Source organism: Gossypium raimondii, chromosome 6 (assembly GCF_025698545.1).
Source record: "Gossypium raimondii isolate GPD5lz chromosome 6, ASM2569854v1, whole genome shotgun sequence".
NCBI classification, from domain to species: Eukaryota; Viridiplantae; Streptophyta; class Magnoliopsida; order Malvales; family Malvaceae; genus Gossypium; species Gossypium raimondii.
The window spans coordinates 56,848,924-56,869,117 of NC_068570.1; the positions used below are offsets into that span (position 1 = coordinate 56,848,924).

The following is a 20,194-nucleotide window of genomic DNA, read 5'->3' on the forward strand; positions in this document are numbered from 1 at the left end:
GTAATATTTAGTCTTTGAATTTGGTAATTATTTTAATTTAGTTCTTAAATATATTTTAGTTCACGTTAGTCACGAAACTTGACAACTTTTCTCAATTTAATTTTAAAATTTGAATTCCGATGATAACGTGACACGATATCAAAATGCTATATCATTACACCTTATTGAAGGGAAAGTAACCAAATTTAAGGTTTAAGTGTTGTTTTAACTTTTATCCCAAATTTAATCACCACATATTATATAAAATACTAAATAAGTTGGAGAGTTGAGACATACCATGAAGATAGTATGAAAAAAAATGTGAAAAAGATTATATTTGTCTTTTAAGTCTCACTTTGGCATTTAAAAAGCTTAAGGCATGGTTTGGGTTCAAGCCACACTAGTCGCGTTACTATTAGGATTTTACTCTTATCTTGTAATTCACTAAAAAAAAAAACCTCAAGCTTTAAAGCTTGGCTTTCAATGGTACATTTCTTTCTACAACCTTTTGCCTCTCTACCATTTAGTCCCTCTACACTTTCATAATTTTATTTCTTCTTTGGTTATTTATTTCTAAAGGTGACCTTTTCCTTTGTTTATTTTTTTTGGCTTTTTAAGGTTTTGTTTTTTCTTTCTCTCTCTAGCTTTCATATTCCTTTGCCTCTTTATCTTTACATTCATGGCCTTGGATATTGATGACAATAGTAACATGTATGTAGAATGTGTAACACCCCTTATCCACTTCAATGTATAGTACGAATGGGAGATATTATCAGAATACATATGGAATAAAAGCCTCCAAAATCTTTAAAAAATTTGAACCTTAAACCATTTTCATGACTTGGTAAAATTTAGTTTGAAACTATTGGAGGGCTTAAGAAGCATCTTAAAACCATTTAGAATCATTTTGTAGGAGATTGGATGTGTTAGGGGTCAAAAACGATCTTCGACAAGCTCAAAACTCACAAAACAGTGCGGTAGTGCTGCCCAGGGACGTAGGGCTATGTATTGGTACCTAGCCCAAGTATTGTAGCTTTTTAGCTACTGACTTGCTCTGTTCTGATACCTATAGTATGGGTATCGAAACCTGGGCCCTTGGAGTTAAAAATTAATAAAAAAAAATTCAAAAATCATATCTAACACTTCTATACAATTCCAACAAGCCTCAAGCCATTATAAAACAAAATCTAAATCCATTTATACTCCATTACATACCATAAACACACTTAGGGAGAACAAAAAGTAAAAACTTGTAAAAGAACATCAAAAGAGTTGAATCTCACAAATCGACTTCATAAATACAATTTCAATTTATGTCTTAGTGTAAATGCCAAGGTTCATACCTAATTACAACCAAATTAAGGGACTATAACTGTAATAGCCCGATTTTAGGCCTAGTCGGAACAGTGGTTTCGGGACCACAAATCCGACGAGAAAAAAATATATATAATGGCCTGAATTTTCAGAGGTGTCGGAACGGTGATTCGAGATCACTAAATTCAAAAAAAATGGGTAGAAAATATTATTAATTTAGTAAGTATAAGTTAAATGTGAAGTTAGGAAAATTTTTGAAATAGTGAATAGTGCACTAGAAATAAATATTAAAATAATTAGAATCGAAATGAGGTATCAATACCTCGGGGATTTTAAACCGAGCCATAAACATTTTTATAAATATTTATGGAGTGTTAAAAAGTTAGTATTAAAGTTTCGTTAAGAAATTTTAAAGTTCCGATAATTAATTGAACAAAAAGGACTAAATTGTAACAAATGCAAAATTCTGGGAAATGATTAAATAGCTTAAATGATAAAAGGAAGAGGGCTTAAAAGGAAAATAGACCCAAGGTCTATTTGGGCTGGACGGCAAAGGCATGAAATCAGCAAGAAAGTAAGGAGAATTAAGGGCAAAATTGGAATGTTGCAAAATTTGCTTAATAAAGTTAGGACCCAAGTGGAATTATCTAGATTTCTCTTCATTTTTCTGAATTCTCATCAGCTAAAAACACCATGGAAGGGCTTCTTCAAGCTGGTTCTTCATATTTTTATTACAAGTAAGTTCAATTCTTGACTATTTCTTGAAATTTTTGTACTTTTATGATTTTTACAACTAGGCCCACTTGTTAAATTCATTAGTTTTTGATTTTATGAAAGAATTTGAAAGTTTATATGAATATGTGCTGGAATTATATGATGATTTAGCATGAAATTAGAGTTTTAAATTGTTCATATGCTAATTTTATTGAAAGAATTGAATAGAAAGTGAATGTTTGGGACCTAATAGTAAAAGAGTTTGAAGATAGAGTTATATGTGGAAATTCTGAATTTCAATAGTTGTGTAACAACTTATAATGTCTAGTAAAGTATTAATTGAGAAAATTAGATTAATTGAGGGGTTAATTGAGAAAGGACCGAATTGTATAAACTGTGAAATTTGGGGCAAAATGGAAATCAACATTTTACATTAAAGCAGTTTTGGACAGTAGCAGTAGTATAACTTTGAAAAATCACAAAAAATTGTAGAGATTTAATTAGAGGATGAATAAAATATGAAAAGCTTATTGAGTCTAGTTTCTTATAAAAGAAACGGTGTGAGCAATGGAATTGTAAATCATAAGATATAATAGATTTTGTGAGACAAGGTCAGAATGAATTCGGGTTCCCCTGTTCTGACTTTGGAAAATCATTAAAAATTGTAGAAAAATGATTATGAGTTATAATTTATATGGTTAGAATCCTTAATGAGTCTATTTTTAGAAGAAACAAATATAAATATCATCCAAATTCTGTACGATGAGATAATTAATTTTTAGTGAAGAGTGGTCGGAACTGTCAGACAGCAAAACAGGGGAAACTTTAAAGAATAAACTGTACTATTTGGCTGAATCAAAAATTCTGAAAATTTTATGGTAAGAAGGTATGTGAGTCTAGTTTCAGGGAAAATTAACGAATCTTAATTTGGAGCTCCGTAGCTCTGGATAAAAATAATTTAGTGACTCTGACTCGGATAAACAGTTTTGAATATACATGTGAGTGAATAGTGAAATTATAGCTAATGTTGTTTAAGTGTGTTATACACATTAAGGATGTGGAATGGAGAGGAGGAGGAGGAAAATTGGGAAGTATATGAATGATTTGTGTACAATTGGTCATATGCTTGATTATAATTGATAAACGATGAAATAGAAATAATGCTTATATTTGTGCATTATTGGTTATGGTTTAAGCTCATGTGTGAAAATAAAGTTTCATAGTATGTGTGTATCGATATTCGGTATATGATTTGGCATGAAATAATTTCATGAATGGTTTATCATGTGGTTAGTTCCAAAAAGAGTTATGTTTAAATATACTAGCTTGTGACTATGGTTGAATGATATGTTTATATCTTGTGTGATGTGCATAGGAAACAAGGGTGGTAAGATAATGAAATAGTAAGTTCATATGGCTGAAATTTAATGATTAAATGTTAATTTCATGAATTATACAATGTATGATGAAATGTATTTATTGTTGAAATGAGAATAAAATAAAAATGTGAAAATCGAATAAATGATCAAATTAAGTGGAACACCGGATTTGAGTACTTCTGATCAAGTGATAAAGTGATAAGTGGTAGCTTCAGCTACACTTATCTGATCAAGTGGCAAAGTGATAAGTGGTAGCCTAGCTACACTTATCTGATCAAGTGACAAGTGGAAAGTGATAAGTGATAGCTTCGGCTATACTTATCTGATCAAGAGACAAAGTGATAAGTGATAGTTTCGGCTACACTTATCTGATCAAGTGACAAGTGAAAAGTGATAAGTGATAGCTTTAGCTACACTTATCTGATCAAGAGACAAAGTGATAAGTGGCTACACTTATCTGATCAAGAGACAAAGTGATAAGTGGCTACACTTATCTGATCAGGGACAAGTGATAAGTGATCATACGTAAGACCATAGCTATACTATGGCAAAGTGAAAGTGAAGTACTCAATTTTCCGTAACCGTTCCCTAATTTGATTAAGGATGGTAAGTGACAAATGGGCCCAAAAGAATTAAAGTAAATGGATAAGTGGTAGTGTATTCATATCAGGACGATGTTGTTATTCAAGCTAAAGTGATATTTTCATTGCAAAATTGAGAATTTCATAAATGTGTTATTGAATGATATAATCAATAAACATTGAGTTAAATGGTAAATACGTATTAGTGTTGAACTTGATGTCATTGAATTGTACGTGAATTAAATGGAAATTGCTAGTGATATGATTTAAATTGTGAGCATGAGAAATTGCGAATTGAATGAAATGGAAATGAAGCATTGAATTGCATGAGTATGTATCGGGTCTCATAGGCCCTAATTATTATGATTATAATATTTCGAGGATATATTGTGAAAAGTTATAGAAGCATGTTAATTATTTTGAAAGTTTTAATTTAGATGAAATTTTATAACTCGGTTAAATACGCTTACAAGTGTATGTGTTTTGGTGATACCTCGTACCCTATTCCGGTGTTGGATACGGGTAAGGGGTGTTACAATAACTTTAAGCTCAAATGTCAATGTGATGCTTACAAGATGGAAACAATCTTATTGACGAATCCAACCTGTACATTTAAATAACCAACACACGAGTTTAATGGGATCAATAAGTACGCAAGGAATATCATACTAATCATATCTGTTATTAATGTTGGCCCCTTAGTCATATCTATCACTAGTTTCACTCATATCACATTCTAAGGTTGCCAATGAAAAGTAAGAATATCCAAGGGTACTTACCTCTTGGATGCATTATTATAGAAATCCAAACTTCCAACTACTGGAATCCATCCTCAAAGTAGCTTGGAAACCCATTTCTCACCATTTTTCATATTTCCATTTACAAAAATTCAACAAAATATTAGCACATAAACTTCCCAAACATGTTCAAAACAACCAATACCAAGTATCAAGCTAGGGAATGTAAAAAACACCATTGCCTACCATTTTGAAGCTTTCTCTCACTAGCTTCCATGTCCTCTTTTAAAAACCAATGAACCCTAGCTGAAAATAGTGAAGATGATGATTGAATACGAACTTAAAAGGTTGTTTTCTAGGTGATCTCAACAAGAAAAAACAAAAGTGGGTGGCGAATCCAAGTCAAAATTTTGAGGAAGGAATAGAGAAGAGAACATGAAATGAGCTTTCTCTTCTCCTCTCGTTGCTACTAAAAATTGAAGGGAAATGATAGGTTTCATCCCTTTTCTTCTTATTTTTAAATAATCCTAGTGGGTCAAAGGCCCAAGTCCACCAATCTTGTAACACCCCTCGCCCAACTCGATCGTCGGGTCCTAGCTGTGGGATGCTGCATTTGTTGCCGAAGCAACTATAAATAATTTTGCAATATTTAGTTGTTCACAATCGTAATTAAATATCGTTCACAATAAAAATATGTTACACAATCATTTTCGGGTCCCACACGAGCTTACAAAAGCTCTTTTGCTAACCCGAGCATGAAATAGGACCAAATTATAAAGTTTAAAAAAATTTTGGGCCAAGGTCATGACTTTGCAATTTTCATGTTGTGGCGTCGCCAACACAATAAGTCACGTCACCACTTCAAGCATATCGGCGTTGCGACGTGGGAAGTTGGTCATCAAGACGTGACCCTATTTTGGGTCAAAATCCCATTTGATACCTATTTCAAGCTTCCAAATCAACATCTTAATACTTACATGATGACTTTCACCATTAAATGAACCACGAACCATGCCAAAACTTAGCAAATCAAGTAAAGGAATATAAGAAAAATCAACCTTTTAACATGGTACAATTCACATGAATATCAACTAAGCTTATTCAAATCATATACTCAATTAGTCACACCAGTTGAACTCTAAGATCAACAAACGAATTCGTGATATCTCACTTGTTGGGAAAGCAGTGTTGGACGGGAATTCAAGTCTAGTCCTATTACTCATATCCTCAAAAAAGCATAGCCTGTTTAGGAGCCTTTTGAGCATAAAATGGACAGGAACTTGTTCATTTTCGTGTTCAAAAATGAAAAGGATAAGAAGGTGGGCATAAGCAATACCCCTTAGTCACTCATCATCTCATGTTAAAGGAATGGCCTAGAAATGGTAGCACACAACGATTTAAATTAGACTACATCTGAATTTCGGGTCCAACTTCATAACGTGCCACTCCCACAACGAACCAAGAAGAATCTTGCATGGATCATAGAAATGTTTTACCGTGTTTCCAATCTGAAAGCCCGTAAAAGAAAAATAAAAAGCCAATCATGGGAAGATTAGTACATAGTCTTTTATTTAACATACACATACACATACACATACACATATTTCTGGATCTAGTCGAAGACATTTCTTTATTCATCATTATGCTAATTATAAATTTTCAATTCAATTGATTTAATCGATGAATATGTGTGTACATATACAGTACACACTCAAAATAAAACAAATAATAATTAACCAAAAATGAGAAAAGGGTAAAAGGAAAAAGGAAAAACCTTTCCACAATATCATCTGGAGATGTAGGATTAGGATTGCATTTATTAGAAGGAGGAACCGGGATATCATTGCCAAATGTTGGCCATAAGCCGTGGATGGTGAAATATGTGGGTATGGGTGCCTTACAGGTGGTTATCTTACATACTGAATTCGGCCATATCAAACTCAGCTTATAAAATGCGAACTTACTCCCATTAACTGACACTACCTGGCTTGCTAGCATCACAACTGCAGCAAAAGCTAATAATTGCTTAATAATCATTTTTCTTACAACACTGGAACAAGAAAGATAATGATGATGTAGAAGAAGAAGATTTGATTAGCTTAATATTAAGCTTGCATTTGATGCATGCATGCCTTGAGTGTTTCCAACTATGCTAGGGCTTTTATACCAATTTCTAGATAAGGAAAAGAAATAATATAAAAGGATTGTTTCAGTTTTTAAATTTTATTAATTAGTGGCTGGGGCGAAGCTAAAATTTTTTTTAGGGGTCGAAATTAAATTGTAATTTTTACAATAGTAAAAATATAAATTTTTGAAATATTAAATCAAAATTTTATCATTTTTATGGAGGCTAAAGTATAATTTTATTATTATTAATTTAAATCTTTTTTCATTTTAAGGGTGCGAGGTCAATTTTTTATTGTACAATTCCCTAAGTAGGTTGGCACATTTTTGTTATGTTGAAGTAGTTACGTATAAACTATTAGGCTCCTTCTTGAATCTTGATATCGTCATCGCATATAGACACATAACTAAATGAGCTAATGACAATTGACACATTGGATTTATTCTTTATTCTTAAGATTTTGAGCATTGAGGTTCAATTGTGAAAAAATAATCAAGTTATTTAGTTTCGAATTTTTAATGTTGATCTTTTATTGGAATTGTTGATATAATTGGTTGTATATTTAAAAGTTAATTTTATATAATAATAGTGTTTTAATTTTAGGATATATTTTTTGTTATACTCCATCTAGTTTAGACACGTGACATCACGAGAAACTATCAAAGCACCCATAGATGACCCTCAACCTTAACATTTTTTCTCAACACTCTGTCTCCTTCACCTACATAGCATCCTCCTCTTCCCACTCTCCACCTGTCTAGGTGAACCGACTTTCTTTTCATCATCACCTTCTCCTCTTTGTCTCCTCTCTTGTTAAATCTTGTATCAAGATATTTTATTTTTAAAATATAATCATATGTTATGTTACTAATTTAAACTGTTTAAATAATTTTAAAATTTTATTCACGACGATTGTTTTTGTATAAATTTTGACATACTATAATTAACTAAATTACATAGTATATATTATAAAGTGGAGTGTGGAGTGTGCCTCGTATTTTCGGACTCTTTCAAGCACTTACCATTACCTGTATCGTGACACGAGGATGTCAGAAACGCAACACCCCCAACAGGCGACAACGTCGCGACGAGGAGTTTCCTGACGTCATGATGACGGACAACGTAGTGACAAGACGATTCGGGAAATTGCGACGTGGTGATGTGTTCCCACATAAATCAGGTTTCTTTTCCCAGTTAAACTCTACTATCATTTCCTAGCTGAACTCTGATTATTCTAGGGATATTTTAGTTAAATATTCACATGAATTTCAGCCTATAAAAGGGCCTTAATAACCTTATAATTTACATCTTTATCACAATAAGATTAAGAGAGTTTAAGGGAATTTCATGTTTTAGCTAGAGAGCTTTGTTTTTCGGGATTCAAGGTTTCTATTTTTGGATTATCTCAATCTTGTACTCTTTCAGATTATTTGCTCATTTAGTAAAGTCTACTTTGCCCGTGGTTTTTTATCCTCTTCAGAGGGGTTTTTCCACATAAATATTTATGTCCAATTTTCTTTTTTTCTTTTTCGTTCTTGTTCGTTACGTATATAGATCGATCCCCAACAAACTGTTATTATAGCTTGGTTCATTTTTCGTAGTCGACTCGTTCCAGGATAGCAATGAGATGCTATATCGAGAAGTTTGATGGGATCACAAATTTTAGTTTATGGCAAGTTCAGATGATAACAATTCTAGTTCAGTATGGCCTGAAGAAGGTCGTTACAGGGCAAAACCCTCGGATATAAATCAATCAGAACGAGATGAGCTTGATGAGAAGGCTCTGTCAACAATTCAGTTGTGCCTCACAAACAATGTGTTCCAAGGGGTGCTTATAGAGAAAACGACAACTACATTATGACTAAGTTATAAACTCTATACATGAAAAAGTCTCGACCAAATCAATTAGTGTTGAAACAACACCTATTCATGTTCCGTATGGCCAAAGGTGAGTACCTTAAGGGTTACATCAATCAATTTGTTACTCTCTTGAATGATCTTAAGAATGTTGAGGTTAATATAGATTATAAAGATTAGACTATGTTATTATTGTGCTCTTTACCCCTTCATATAAGTCTTTCATGGAGACCTTGATTTATGATAGAGATAAACTCTCGTTCGAAGGAGTGAAAGGAAACTTGTTTAGTAAAGACAAACTCGACAATGAGTTTGGTTGGGATAGCAAGATAAATGAGCAAGGCCTCGATTTTGGTTGTGAGAAACAAGAAAGGATCAAAGTTGAGGAATCGAGACAAGATATGTGGCTACTCTAATAAGTTAGGCCATATTAAAGTAGAGTGTTATAAGTAGTAAAATAAGAACAGAAGGGCTATTAAAAGCAACGAGAGAGTCGTAATCAATGCTAGTGTGGCCGAGGACAAGGGTGATGATTGGTTACTAGTGTCTAAGACTGAAAGGTCTAAGTTTATGTCTGAGTGGATTTTGGATCCTGATGCTCTTTCCATACGTGTCCAAACAAGGAATTATTCTCCACATACAGTTCAGTTGAAGGTGGAGTTGTGCTCATGGGGAATAGTTCACCCTCTAAGGTAATCGATATTGGTATTGTTCAGATCAAGATGCACAAAGGAATTATTAGGACACTTTCAAATGTTAGACGTGTGTCTGATTTAAAGAAAAACCTTATCCCTCTGAGTATGTTAGACTTGAACGATTATAGAATCGTCATTGAGTCAAACAACATTAAGGTATCTCGTGGAGCTCTCGTTTTGATGAAAGGTTAGAAGACTGATAGTCTATGTACTCTGCAATGTACAACAGTGATTGGTAAAATAATAATTTTCTCGTTTGTTAAGGAGTCAGAGTTGACTTGTTTGAAGCATAGGCAACTTGGTCATATAAGCGAAAAAGGTATAACCATTTTGAATAAGAGAGGTTCTCTTCCAGGTGTAGGAGTTGGTAAGATAGGGCAATGCGTCTATGGGCAGCAGACATGAGTCAACTTTGATTTGGCAGTTCAGAAAACTAAAAGTCTTCCAGTTTCAAAGTCCAAGTAATGCTTGGACTCAATTAAAATCTAGCAAAGATCAAGTTTGGCCTGTGATGGAAATTGAAAAAAATGCAACGAGCGAGGTATATCTCAAACACTTTGGTAGTGTTTTTCATTTTGACTTACCGTTGGCTTTGTAAAGACATAGGTGCCCTTTCAAAACTCTAAAGTGGGTAGCTGAAGGGCTTACAAACCAGAGTTGGCTGAAATACTCAAGGTTAACCCGGTATTTAATATGAGAATGTCGAAGCCTATATGTGCAGAACAAGGGGATCCGATCGAGGTAAGTCACAATGTGAGCAAGTAAGAGCGGTGGACTCTTGCAAACGAGATGTACCAAAAAGGAGATAAACAGTTTGAGTTAGGGGACGGCGGAAGTTGAATTAAATGTTCCTAGGGACGAGACTACCTGATAGAGAGGCTAGTCAGGAATCAATTGAGGCATTGAGAAAGCTCCAAGGTGAGTCAAACCAGTGTCATGCCAAGGACGTAATGAGAGTGTTGCGAGAATGAATGGAGGAGAATGTCATGGGCTGCGGATCAAAACCCGTGACCATTGCGCAAAGAATGCCCCATAGAGGTCAACTTATTAAATAAGGTTCATTTGACCCACATGAATTGACCCGATTAGTGGAACCCATAGAGAAGCTCATCTACTTAAAGCCTTGGTGACCCAATTAAGCACTCTAGTAAAACTAGAGTTACCAAGGTAAATAGTGTAAATCCTAAAGGGATAAGATTGTATAGAGTTTAAATCCTTTAGAACTCTCAATTGTATATAGGCTCTAATCTGTCTTTTTTATAAAACTAACCCAAAAATTTTAATTAATTACATAAATAAGCTATTTTTTGGTAAAATACGTAAATAACCTAAAATCTACAGTAAAAGTTGGTGGAGCCAAAGTGTTTGGCACCACCAACATGCCACGTCAGCATTGGGGATAAAAAATTTAATTTTTTGGTGGAGCCATGTAGAATGACGCCACCTGTATAAATACTAGGGAAATACTGCGATTTTTCAAAAAAGGGGGGCCTCTAAATAAATTTTCCTTTTTTTGGTGGAGCCAAATAATTTGGTGCCACCAGATTCCAATGCTTTGGTACGTTTTGTCCATTTCCTGTTTTTATTATTTGTTTTATAATATTTTAAAATTATATTTTAAATGTTTTATAATATCTGTTTATTCAAACTTTTTTTTAAAATTTATTTTTTGAAATTTATTTATTATTTTTTATAATATTTTAAATTTTTATAATATTTGTTTATTCAAATGTTTTTATTTTAATTTTTTATAAAAATATTTAAAATTATAAGTATATATAATTAAAAAAGTTTGAATAAACCAATATTATAAAATATCTAAAATATTATAAACCAAATAATAAAAAATTAAAAAATGTTTGAATAAACAAATATTATAAAAATTTAAAATATAATTTTAAAATATTATAAAATAAATAATAAAAAATTAAAAAAAAGATTAAAAAACGTTTCAATAAACCGATATTATAAAAAATTTAAAATATAATTTTAAAATATTATAAAACAAATAATAAACAAATAAAAAAAGGAAATTGACAAAATGTACTAGAGGTCTTGGAATCGGGTGGCGCCAAATTATTTGGCTCCACCAGGAAAAGGAAAATTTATTTAGAGCCCTCTAATTTTTAAAAATTGCAGTATTTACCTCATATTTATATAGATGGCGCAATTCTACATGGCTCCACTAAAAAATTGATTTTTTTTATCCTTAATGCTAATTTGGCATGTTGGTGGTGCCAAACACTTTGACTCCACCAACTTTTACCGTTGATTTTAAGTTATTTAGTATTTTTTTTAAAAAGGTCATTTATGTAATTAATTAATTTTTGGGGGTTAGTTTTATAAGAAAGCCCTCTAATCTTGAGTCTTGACCGTCGATGTAACTCAATCTGTACCGTTGGTTCTAGCGGAGCTCAATTATAAATAGAGACCTCCCCCTTCATTTGTAATCACTCAGTTGTAATTTTTCATAGTAATTGAATACTATTAAAAGCGTTTACTCAAACACTTGGTGTGCACTATATTTCGGTGCCTAAGAGAATTTTTACGAGAATTTGTGAGAGTTAAATTGACTTAGGCAAATTCAGAGCAAAGAAATCACCTAAGACCACGTAATTTGTGCTACTAAAGTTCTAGCCTGTAACAATAGAATCGAAATTTCTTAAAAAATGTCGACTTAATAATTGAAAACATGTGTATGTGGTCATAAAAATGGAGATTTAACTATATGTATACATTTGAGGTCATATGACCCCTTTTCTGATTTGGCTACATGCAATATAATAAATAAATGACATTGTGTCCCTCCATTGTTTGAATCCATAATAAAATAAAAGAATGTCTTCATATGGCCTACGTAAATATGTAGAGTTCGTGTATATGTGTAATTAGACAAAATTGTTAAAACATACTTTGATGTCTGTAAACTATGAATATACCTCTTTATGAAAATTAATGTGGTTTGACTTGATTGATACGAGTGCCCTAATAAATTTAGTGAAATAGTTAAAATACGATTGACATATCAATAGAGATTATATGTATATTAGGTCAAGAAGATGTATTGTGATTGGAGTTTATCTGTTGTCTTCGAGCTCTGTACTCATATGTATTCTCTGATGCCTTCGGACTAAATTTTTTCTCGACCATAATAAACTAAGAGCACTTTTTCGAGGGGAAAATGAAATGTTAAAAGGTTTGTCACGTAAAATGTTTTAAAATGAATTCTATTACAATAGATAGAAAAAATTATAATTTTTATAGTTTAAGCCAAGAAAATAAAGATTAGAGGAGAATTGTCTAAATCTTAGATATAAAATGAGAGTCTAATATGGCAAGTGTTCATGTTATAATCACTTGTATGAGTTGTTAAGATAGAATATTATCTCTCCGGGCAAAGTTTCACAGGGAAATCAATCTGCATAAAAATATTGAGTATTCATTATTTTTCTACTTTGTTCTTCACCAATTGCTCGAACAATTGACACTGATTTTAGAACTAATCTTATATAATATAATAAGTTTTCAGATGATTTAAAATAGAGAATAAATTTAAAACAAATCGAATAAGATTTAAAATTTAATCATTATTAAAGGAGGCTCAAAATTTGGGTGGATACGAAATGTGTGATAAGGACAAACAGTAAGACAATTATCTTCATCACATGAGAACATAATTCTCACATGTTTTATCCTTATTGTATGTCACTTTCTTCATCCATGGAATTATTAATTATCTAATTTTACTTTATTTAATTATCAAAATTGCTTTACACTTATTTATAAATTGCTTAAAATAAAATAAAACTTATTCATATAACGCAATAATAATAATAATAATAATAATAACCGTGATAATTATTTAAAATAAGATATTTTAAAGCATGATAATTGTTTATTATTATATAAAATAATAACATCTCATTATTTAACATTTAAATATTTTTAATAAATTTAAATTTAAAAAATTATATTTTGAATTTAAAATTTAAAATATAACTAACCTGTTTTGAATAAGATAAGTAGGTAGGTAGCTATTTCTCACTTAATGTAGAAAAGTTAAGTTGATTTTATTTTATTAAAATTAAAATATATTATCATTTTAAACAAAAATATTCAAATTACTATATTTATCTTCATTCAAAAACATCTAAAATAATATAAAATATTATATTAATAAGATTAAAATTTAAAATAAATAATTTTTTAAAATCAATATTTACTTTCATCAAATAACAGTATTTATATTTATTATTTTACTAAACAATATAAATTCAACACTTAAAAATCTAGTAATAAAAATTCAGTATTTAATTTTTCAACACTTAAATTTTCAGCTTATTAAAAATTGAAATGGTTATATTTAAAAAATGAGATTTTTAAATTAATATATTTTCATTTATCCAAAACTATAAAAAAATAACATAAAATATTATATTAATAAGATTAAAATTAAATAAAATAATCTTTTAAAATCAGTATTTACTTTTATCAAATAACATACTTATAAAATATAGCAATAAAAATTCAACACTTAATCTTTCAGCACTTAAATTTCAATTTATCAAACACACCATTATTTTTTTAAAAAATACTATCAAAACCAAAAATATTTTTTTATAAAACAAAGAAAAATAGCAACCACTATAATTTTTTAAAATATGGTTAATTATTAAACAAATTATTACTATTCTTTCAAATAATGATTTAGAAATTAAAAATATTAATAAAATAAATTTAATTAAAATTATTTAAATAATAATTTAAAAATAAAATATTGTTATATATATATTTAACAGTTTAAAACATATTTAAAAACTTAAGATATTGTTAAGAAATTAAAATATTTAACTTTTACTAGTTTATTATAATTTAATTTTACTAGTATATATATATATTCTATAATTTTCTCTTGAATGAAGTTAACTTTATTAATTATTGCTATAAAAATTATTAATTATGGATTATTGTGTTAAATACAGTAAAGTTTATATTTGTAATAGATTTTGGAATTGATTTTAATTTTTTAAATAAAATGTTATTTGAACTAATAAATAAAGAGTTGATTTCATTATAACTCATGATAAATGAGTTTTTTTATTAAGGGGTTGCATGGTAATCAATTACTAGCATGTTAACCAGTCTCAAAACTTCTATATATTATGAGACTTGTATAAGTTCTATTTATTATTAACATCTATGCCTAGAATTACCTATAACTCCACCACAACCTATAAATAGGAGAATAATGCATTTCAGCATACTCAAACCCACATCCTTCTGCATTAACAATAATACACATGCCAATCAAGTTAAGACTCAATCGGCAATATAAATTTATGTTTAAAATTTGTAGCAAACAATAATTATATTTCCTTTTATCCTCTCTTTTACTTTTTTTAATGTATATATATATATATATATATATATATATATATATATATTGCAAATCTATTAACTTTGAAATGACTTCACTTTTCTCCTTAATTTCTTTGCTTTTATGTTTTAATCAACTTATTTTCTAATAAATCTTTTAAATAATGATAATTTATTTTAAATAAAAATAACTTAATGAATTAATATCAAAGTTAATATACAATCAAATTAAATATAAATTTAAAATACATATTTTTACTTGAAGCCAAATATAATTTAATTTTATAATACTTTAATATAATTCTAATGTCAAATTTAGTCCTTAATGTCTACATCTTTTGTCAATTTGGCTCTTATTCTTTTTGAGCTAAATTTGACCATTAACCTTCTAAAATAATCAAATTACTTTTCTTAAACAAAAATGTTCACTAAAACATTAATTTTCAATGATGTTGGCGTGGCAACCTGACAATCCATGTGTACTTCATGTTGATATGACACTATATAGTTTAAAATACAAGTTCAAAAAAATTCAAAAAAATTATAAAATGCTCATAAAAATTAAAAAAAATATTAGCAAAAATACATGGGGATTGTCATGCAAGTTGTCATGTTTAAAATTTTAATGTATTAATCAGCTTTTCACTAAAAACACAACAAATCGGTTTTTTTGAAAGGTTAATGATCAAATTCAACTATTTTTAAAAGGTTGAGGGCCAATTTTAGCTTAAGAAAAGAATAAGGATCAAATTGACAAAAGATATAAATGTTGAGGGCTAAATTAACTTTATTCCTAATTTTAAAGTACTTAAAATTTTGTATTCTATAAATAAAATGGAGAAAATTGACATAATAAATAATAACAAGGGTATAATAATATTCTTATTTAAAATTTACTTCATAAATAAATCTTAAGAGGTTTTATGAGATACTCTTTAAACCCTATGGGGTTATGGGTAAATGTCTTTTACACAACAAATTACCATTGAATTATTAGATTATTTAGACAAGTCACTCTTTTGTTTTGAGTTGTTTTGATTTCCAGAAATTTGAATTCGGTTTTTCAATGACTTAAAATTGACTTTAAATCAATGTGAATGTCCTGATATAAATTGTTAATGTTTGATGTAATGTTAATTAAAATGGAACTTACTTTCAGTTGCTCCGACAACGAATGTGATGTCTCGTACTCGAACTCAACGATCGAATTAGGTATGGGATGTTACATTTAGTGGTACGCAGTGGCGAATCCAGAAAATCTTTTAGCAATGACTGATATTTAATTATAATTTTTCCATAGATCCAAATATAAGTTTATTATGTATTAATTTATAATTTTATTATTTTTAAGAGATTAAACAGAAACTTTTTTATTTTTTGGTAGATTAAAGTGGAATTTTTATTATATATTAATTTATAATATATTTTATTTATTTCATTTTTGGGATACCAAGAACTTGTTCCCCTCAATTTTGTAGGAGGAACAAAACCATAGTCTTTCATAATATAAAGCACAATAAAAATACACGAAATAGCGACTGTAACCACCCAGGGCCAGGAGTTATTTTGTTTATGGAAAATTATAAAGCACTAACTGGCAGGGGGAAAGTGAACATTGTTGGTGAGAGGGTCTCTACATCCACCGGCAACTCTGGTGGGGCAGCTTTGAACCACCGAAGGTGGCGTTTTATTGGTCCTTGTGAGGCAGAAACGGATCTCTCTCAGATAAAGTGCGCCTCCTGTTCGTTGACTGCATGAGATTTGAGGATAGGCTCCCACGTTCTTGTACACGTTTTGTAGCAATGTGTTTAAAAGATAGGGAGTGTTTGATGGTTGAACTCCCAAAGCTGCAATTTCAACAATGAAAAGGGAAAACAATAATCAATCACTTAATGTTGTTAATTTATGGGGTTTAATCATTCTTTTCATAAGGGGCCTTATGAATAAATTTTTGAAATAAGAAATTATATAATACAACTAGAACAGGGGTAAGTATAGTGTAATTGAATTTACCTCGTTTTAAAATTAATAGTAATAATAATTACCTTTGAAAGGGTCGAATTTGGTGGAAGTTGCAAGATTTAAGGTATCATTAAAATAACTCAAAGGATCTTGAGGATAATCAGAGCACATCCCATGGTTTTGCCATTCATGTCTCCAAAAAACAGAGTTGTCAACCCCTGCCCTAAGGTTTGGCCACCTTTGGTTTAGTCTGTCTTGAATGGGTGTTAGTTTAGCCTGCCATTTTTACAATAAAACAAAATTAACACAACACCACCAATTCATGTTATCTAAGCTAAACACATGAACAATAAAAATAAAGAGGTTACCACAGCAGCATCGGGACCAACAGGATTGGCATGGCATCTATTATTAGGCCCATAAGCAGGAACTGCGGTGTCATTGGCAAATGTTGGCCATAACCCATGGATGGTGAAGAAAGTAGGTATTGGAGTCTTACAGTTGGCGAGTGGATAACAAGCAGAAGTCGGCCATATCAGACTCAGCTTATAAAATGCAAAATCAGAGCCCTGAGCTGACACCACCAAGCTTGCTAACACAGCTAAAGCATAACCTATAAATTGCTTAATACCCATTTTTCTTACAACACTCAACTCAATGAACAAGAAGAAGAAGAAGGAAAAGGAGATTTGATATTATTTGCTTGAAAGTATATCAGGGTTGCATTGCATGGCTTCACCACTCCCATGCTAGGATTTTTATACCAACATTCAAGTTTATTTTAGGAAAAACCAAATGATATAATAATATGAATATAAAAGGGACCACTTGGTTTTTATCTTTTTGGCATATTGAAATTTATTATTATCTTTGTCTTATTGTGGACCATATATTATATATAGTCACATTTTTGTTGTGTTGAACTTACGTGGAGGTGATAAATCTATTCCTATCAACATTATATATTATAATTAAATAATTATAATTATTTGGTATAATGACATTTAAAAGACTAAATGACAAATTGGTTCTCGTAAGCTACTCGAGTTTAACTTAAATTCGAACTCATTTTGGTAATTATTAAGCTGAGGTCAAGCTCAAGCAGCTTGGGCTATCAATTAAGCCGAATTTGAGCTTAATAATATTCAACTCAAATGGCTCGCGAGCATTATCGAGCTTTTCATCTTTTTGTATTTTTCTTGGGGGGGCTTACCTCAAACACACACTCTCTCTCTCGACCACACTCCCCTACACCTTTTTTGGATTCCGGGGAGTGTGGGGATAGGAGAGAGCATGCAAAAAAAAAAAAAAAAGAAAGGTCGAAGCTGTCAGACAGCAGAACAGGGGTAAGTTTGAAGATTTTACTGTACTTACTGGCTGAACCAAAAATTCTTAAAATTTTATGGTAGAAAGGTATTTGAGTCTAGTTTCAAAAACATCAATCAATTTTTAATTTGGAATTTTGTAGCTTGAGATATAAATATTTAGTGACTACGACTCAAGTGGACAGTTTTGAATGAACTATAAACAATAGTGGAATTATAGAGAATGTTACATGTGAACATGAAATGTATTAAATTGATAATTAAATTTATTTATTTAGATCCAAAAAATTCAAATACGAAGCTAGATCGACGAAAGGAAAAAGTTCGGGATTAGTAGATTTTTGTATATGAACAAGTATCAAGGTAAGTTCGGATAACTTGAATTATATTCTAAAATGCTTGAAATGTATGTTATTGATGTGAATATGATTTGAATGTTCATTGTATGAAAATTGATGAAACATTGATATATTTGATAAAAATGGGAAGAAATCCTGGTTGAATGGAAGGAAAATTTGATGGATCTCTGAAAAGGAATTGACGGTAAAAAGGGTCTAGCCCGAACGGGTGATTCTATCTTGATATAGCCCTCCCGAAGAAAATGTGTAAAATGGATTTAGCCCGGATGGGTAATCAGAATTTGGGTTTGAATTTAGCCTGGACTAGTAATTCAGATCCAAGCTCATTAGAGTAATTGTCGTTGCAGGGGATTTAGCCTAGACTGGTAATCCCGCTGTAAGAATAAAGTTCGCAGGATTGTGCTCTCTAAAATGGAAATGTGCGCACATGAATATGAATTGATGGACTCAAAATTGTACACTAAAAGTGTACCTCTGAAAATCCATCGAAATTTCAAGAAATTCAATGGGATAAATATGGGAAATAATAAGGGTAATAGAAAAGATGGAATTGATGACCTCATCAATCATTAATCTTTGTATTGAACTTATATGATGCTATTTGATTAATGTTTTGGTTGAGTTTGAGTGTGATAGGTAAATGGTAAATTGAAGGGACGTATAAATATTTATTGTATAGTATTGAAAATATTAGGTAAGTATAATTCTTGTTACATGAGCTTACTAAGCACAACGTGCTTACCCTATTTCCTTTTTCCTTGTTTTGTAGTATTAAGAGCTCGGAGGTTGGATTCGGTCGGAGACACATCACACTATCAACCTCAACATTGTGGTATATCAAGAAATTTTATTTTGGAAATCAATGGTATGTATAAGTTAATAAAGTAAATGCTAATGTGAAATGAATGTAAAGTTAGCCATTGGTATGGGTAACAAATCCTAATTTTGGTATGTGATGAGGTTATTTTATGGATATGCATGAATTTATCTTGAAAATATGTGGAATTGGATTGGTTGATTTGGATTGGTCTAGGTTTAAAATTACAGAAAATGTTAGATGTCTATAAAGGGGTTATATTGAGTTCAAAAAAAAAATTAGGGTTTTGTAAAATATTCCCTATGGTTTTGATTTAATCCCGGTTTGGTCCCGATGTATGTTTTGGGTTTCAGAGGCCCATCTAATTAACAAAAAAATAATTTGGTAAACTCCGGTAATACCTCGTACCCTATTCCGGCGACGAATACGGGTAGGGGGTGTTACACCATTACCCCTCCATACCTCCCTAGAGCCAATAACAATCAACCAGAGACAACATTAGAATTAGATGGTATAAAAGTATTTTTCTAATCAGATTTGATCAGCAACTCTAGTATGGGCAACATGAAACACACGGGGCCTAAATAGAAACTCTTTCATCAGACTAGCCAGGATATAGGGGGCAAAGTTCGCTTCTCTTGGAATCTGCTTAATGACCACCTGCCAATTATGTATATATATTATTAATCCTAAGTTCAATTATCGAGTTGAGCTCAAGTTCGAGTTCGAGCTTGAGTGCAAAAATTGGTAAATGAGATTAATTGAGCTTGTGCTCCAGTAGCTCGATTATATCTCAAGCCAAACTTGAGCTTAGAAATAGATGATCGATCGAGCTTGAGTCAAGTATCGAGCTACAAATTCTGAATAAAGAGCTCGAGCTTGACAATATTCAAGTTCGACTCGGCTCGTTTACATCCCTACAAGTAAGAGCCTTGGCTCTTCTTAACTGAATGGGTAATTTTCTTTTTAGTTCC

At 30.9% G+C, this 20,194-nt stretch overlaps 1 protein-coding gene and 1 long non-coding RNA gene across 2 annotated transcripts; one reads left to right on the top strand and one right to left on the bottom strand.

Annotated features, from left to right (window-relative positions):
* The first annotated feature begins 1,953 nt into the window (after positions 1-1,953).
* Positions 1,954-16,909, top strand: LOC128041892 (uncharacterized). Its single transcript, XR_008196902.1, has 2 exons — positions 1,954-2,030; positions 15,917-16,909. It is a non-coding gene; the product is annotated as an uncharacterized LOC128041892 (long non-coding RNA).
* Positions 16,154-17,469, bottom strand: LOC105774480 (ribonuclease 1). The gene is made up of 3 exons (XM_012596982.2): positions 17,088-17,469; positions 16,803-16,995; positions 16,154-16,604 (listed from the first exon to the last, which is right to left on the bottom strand). The coding sequence occupies exons 1-3, from the start codon at positions 17,352-17,354 to the stop codon at positions 16,348-16,350; spliced, it is 717 nt and encodes a 238-aa protein (XP_012452436.1). The 5' UTR covers positions 17,355-17,469; the 3' UTR covers positions 16,154-16,347.
* Between the last annotated feature and the right edge of the window lie 2,725 nt (positions 17,470-20,194).

Excerpts from the sequence above, each read along its gene's own strand:
- LOC105774480 (XM_012596982.2), bottom strand. The coding sequence starts at position 17,354 with ATGGGTATTAAGCAATTTATAGGTTATGCTTTAGCTGTGTTAGCAAGC. Across the intron at positions 16,996-17,087 it reads TTGGTCCCGATGCTGCTGTG|GCTAAACTAACACCCATTCA; the intron begins GTAACCTCTTTA and ends TAAAAATGGCAG. Across the intron at positions 16,605-16,802 it reads CAAATTCGACCCTTTCAAAG|CTTTGGGAGTTCAACCATCA; the intron begins GTAATTATTATT and ends TTGAAATTGCAG.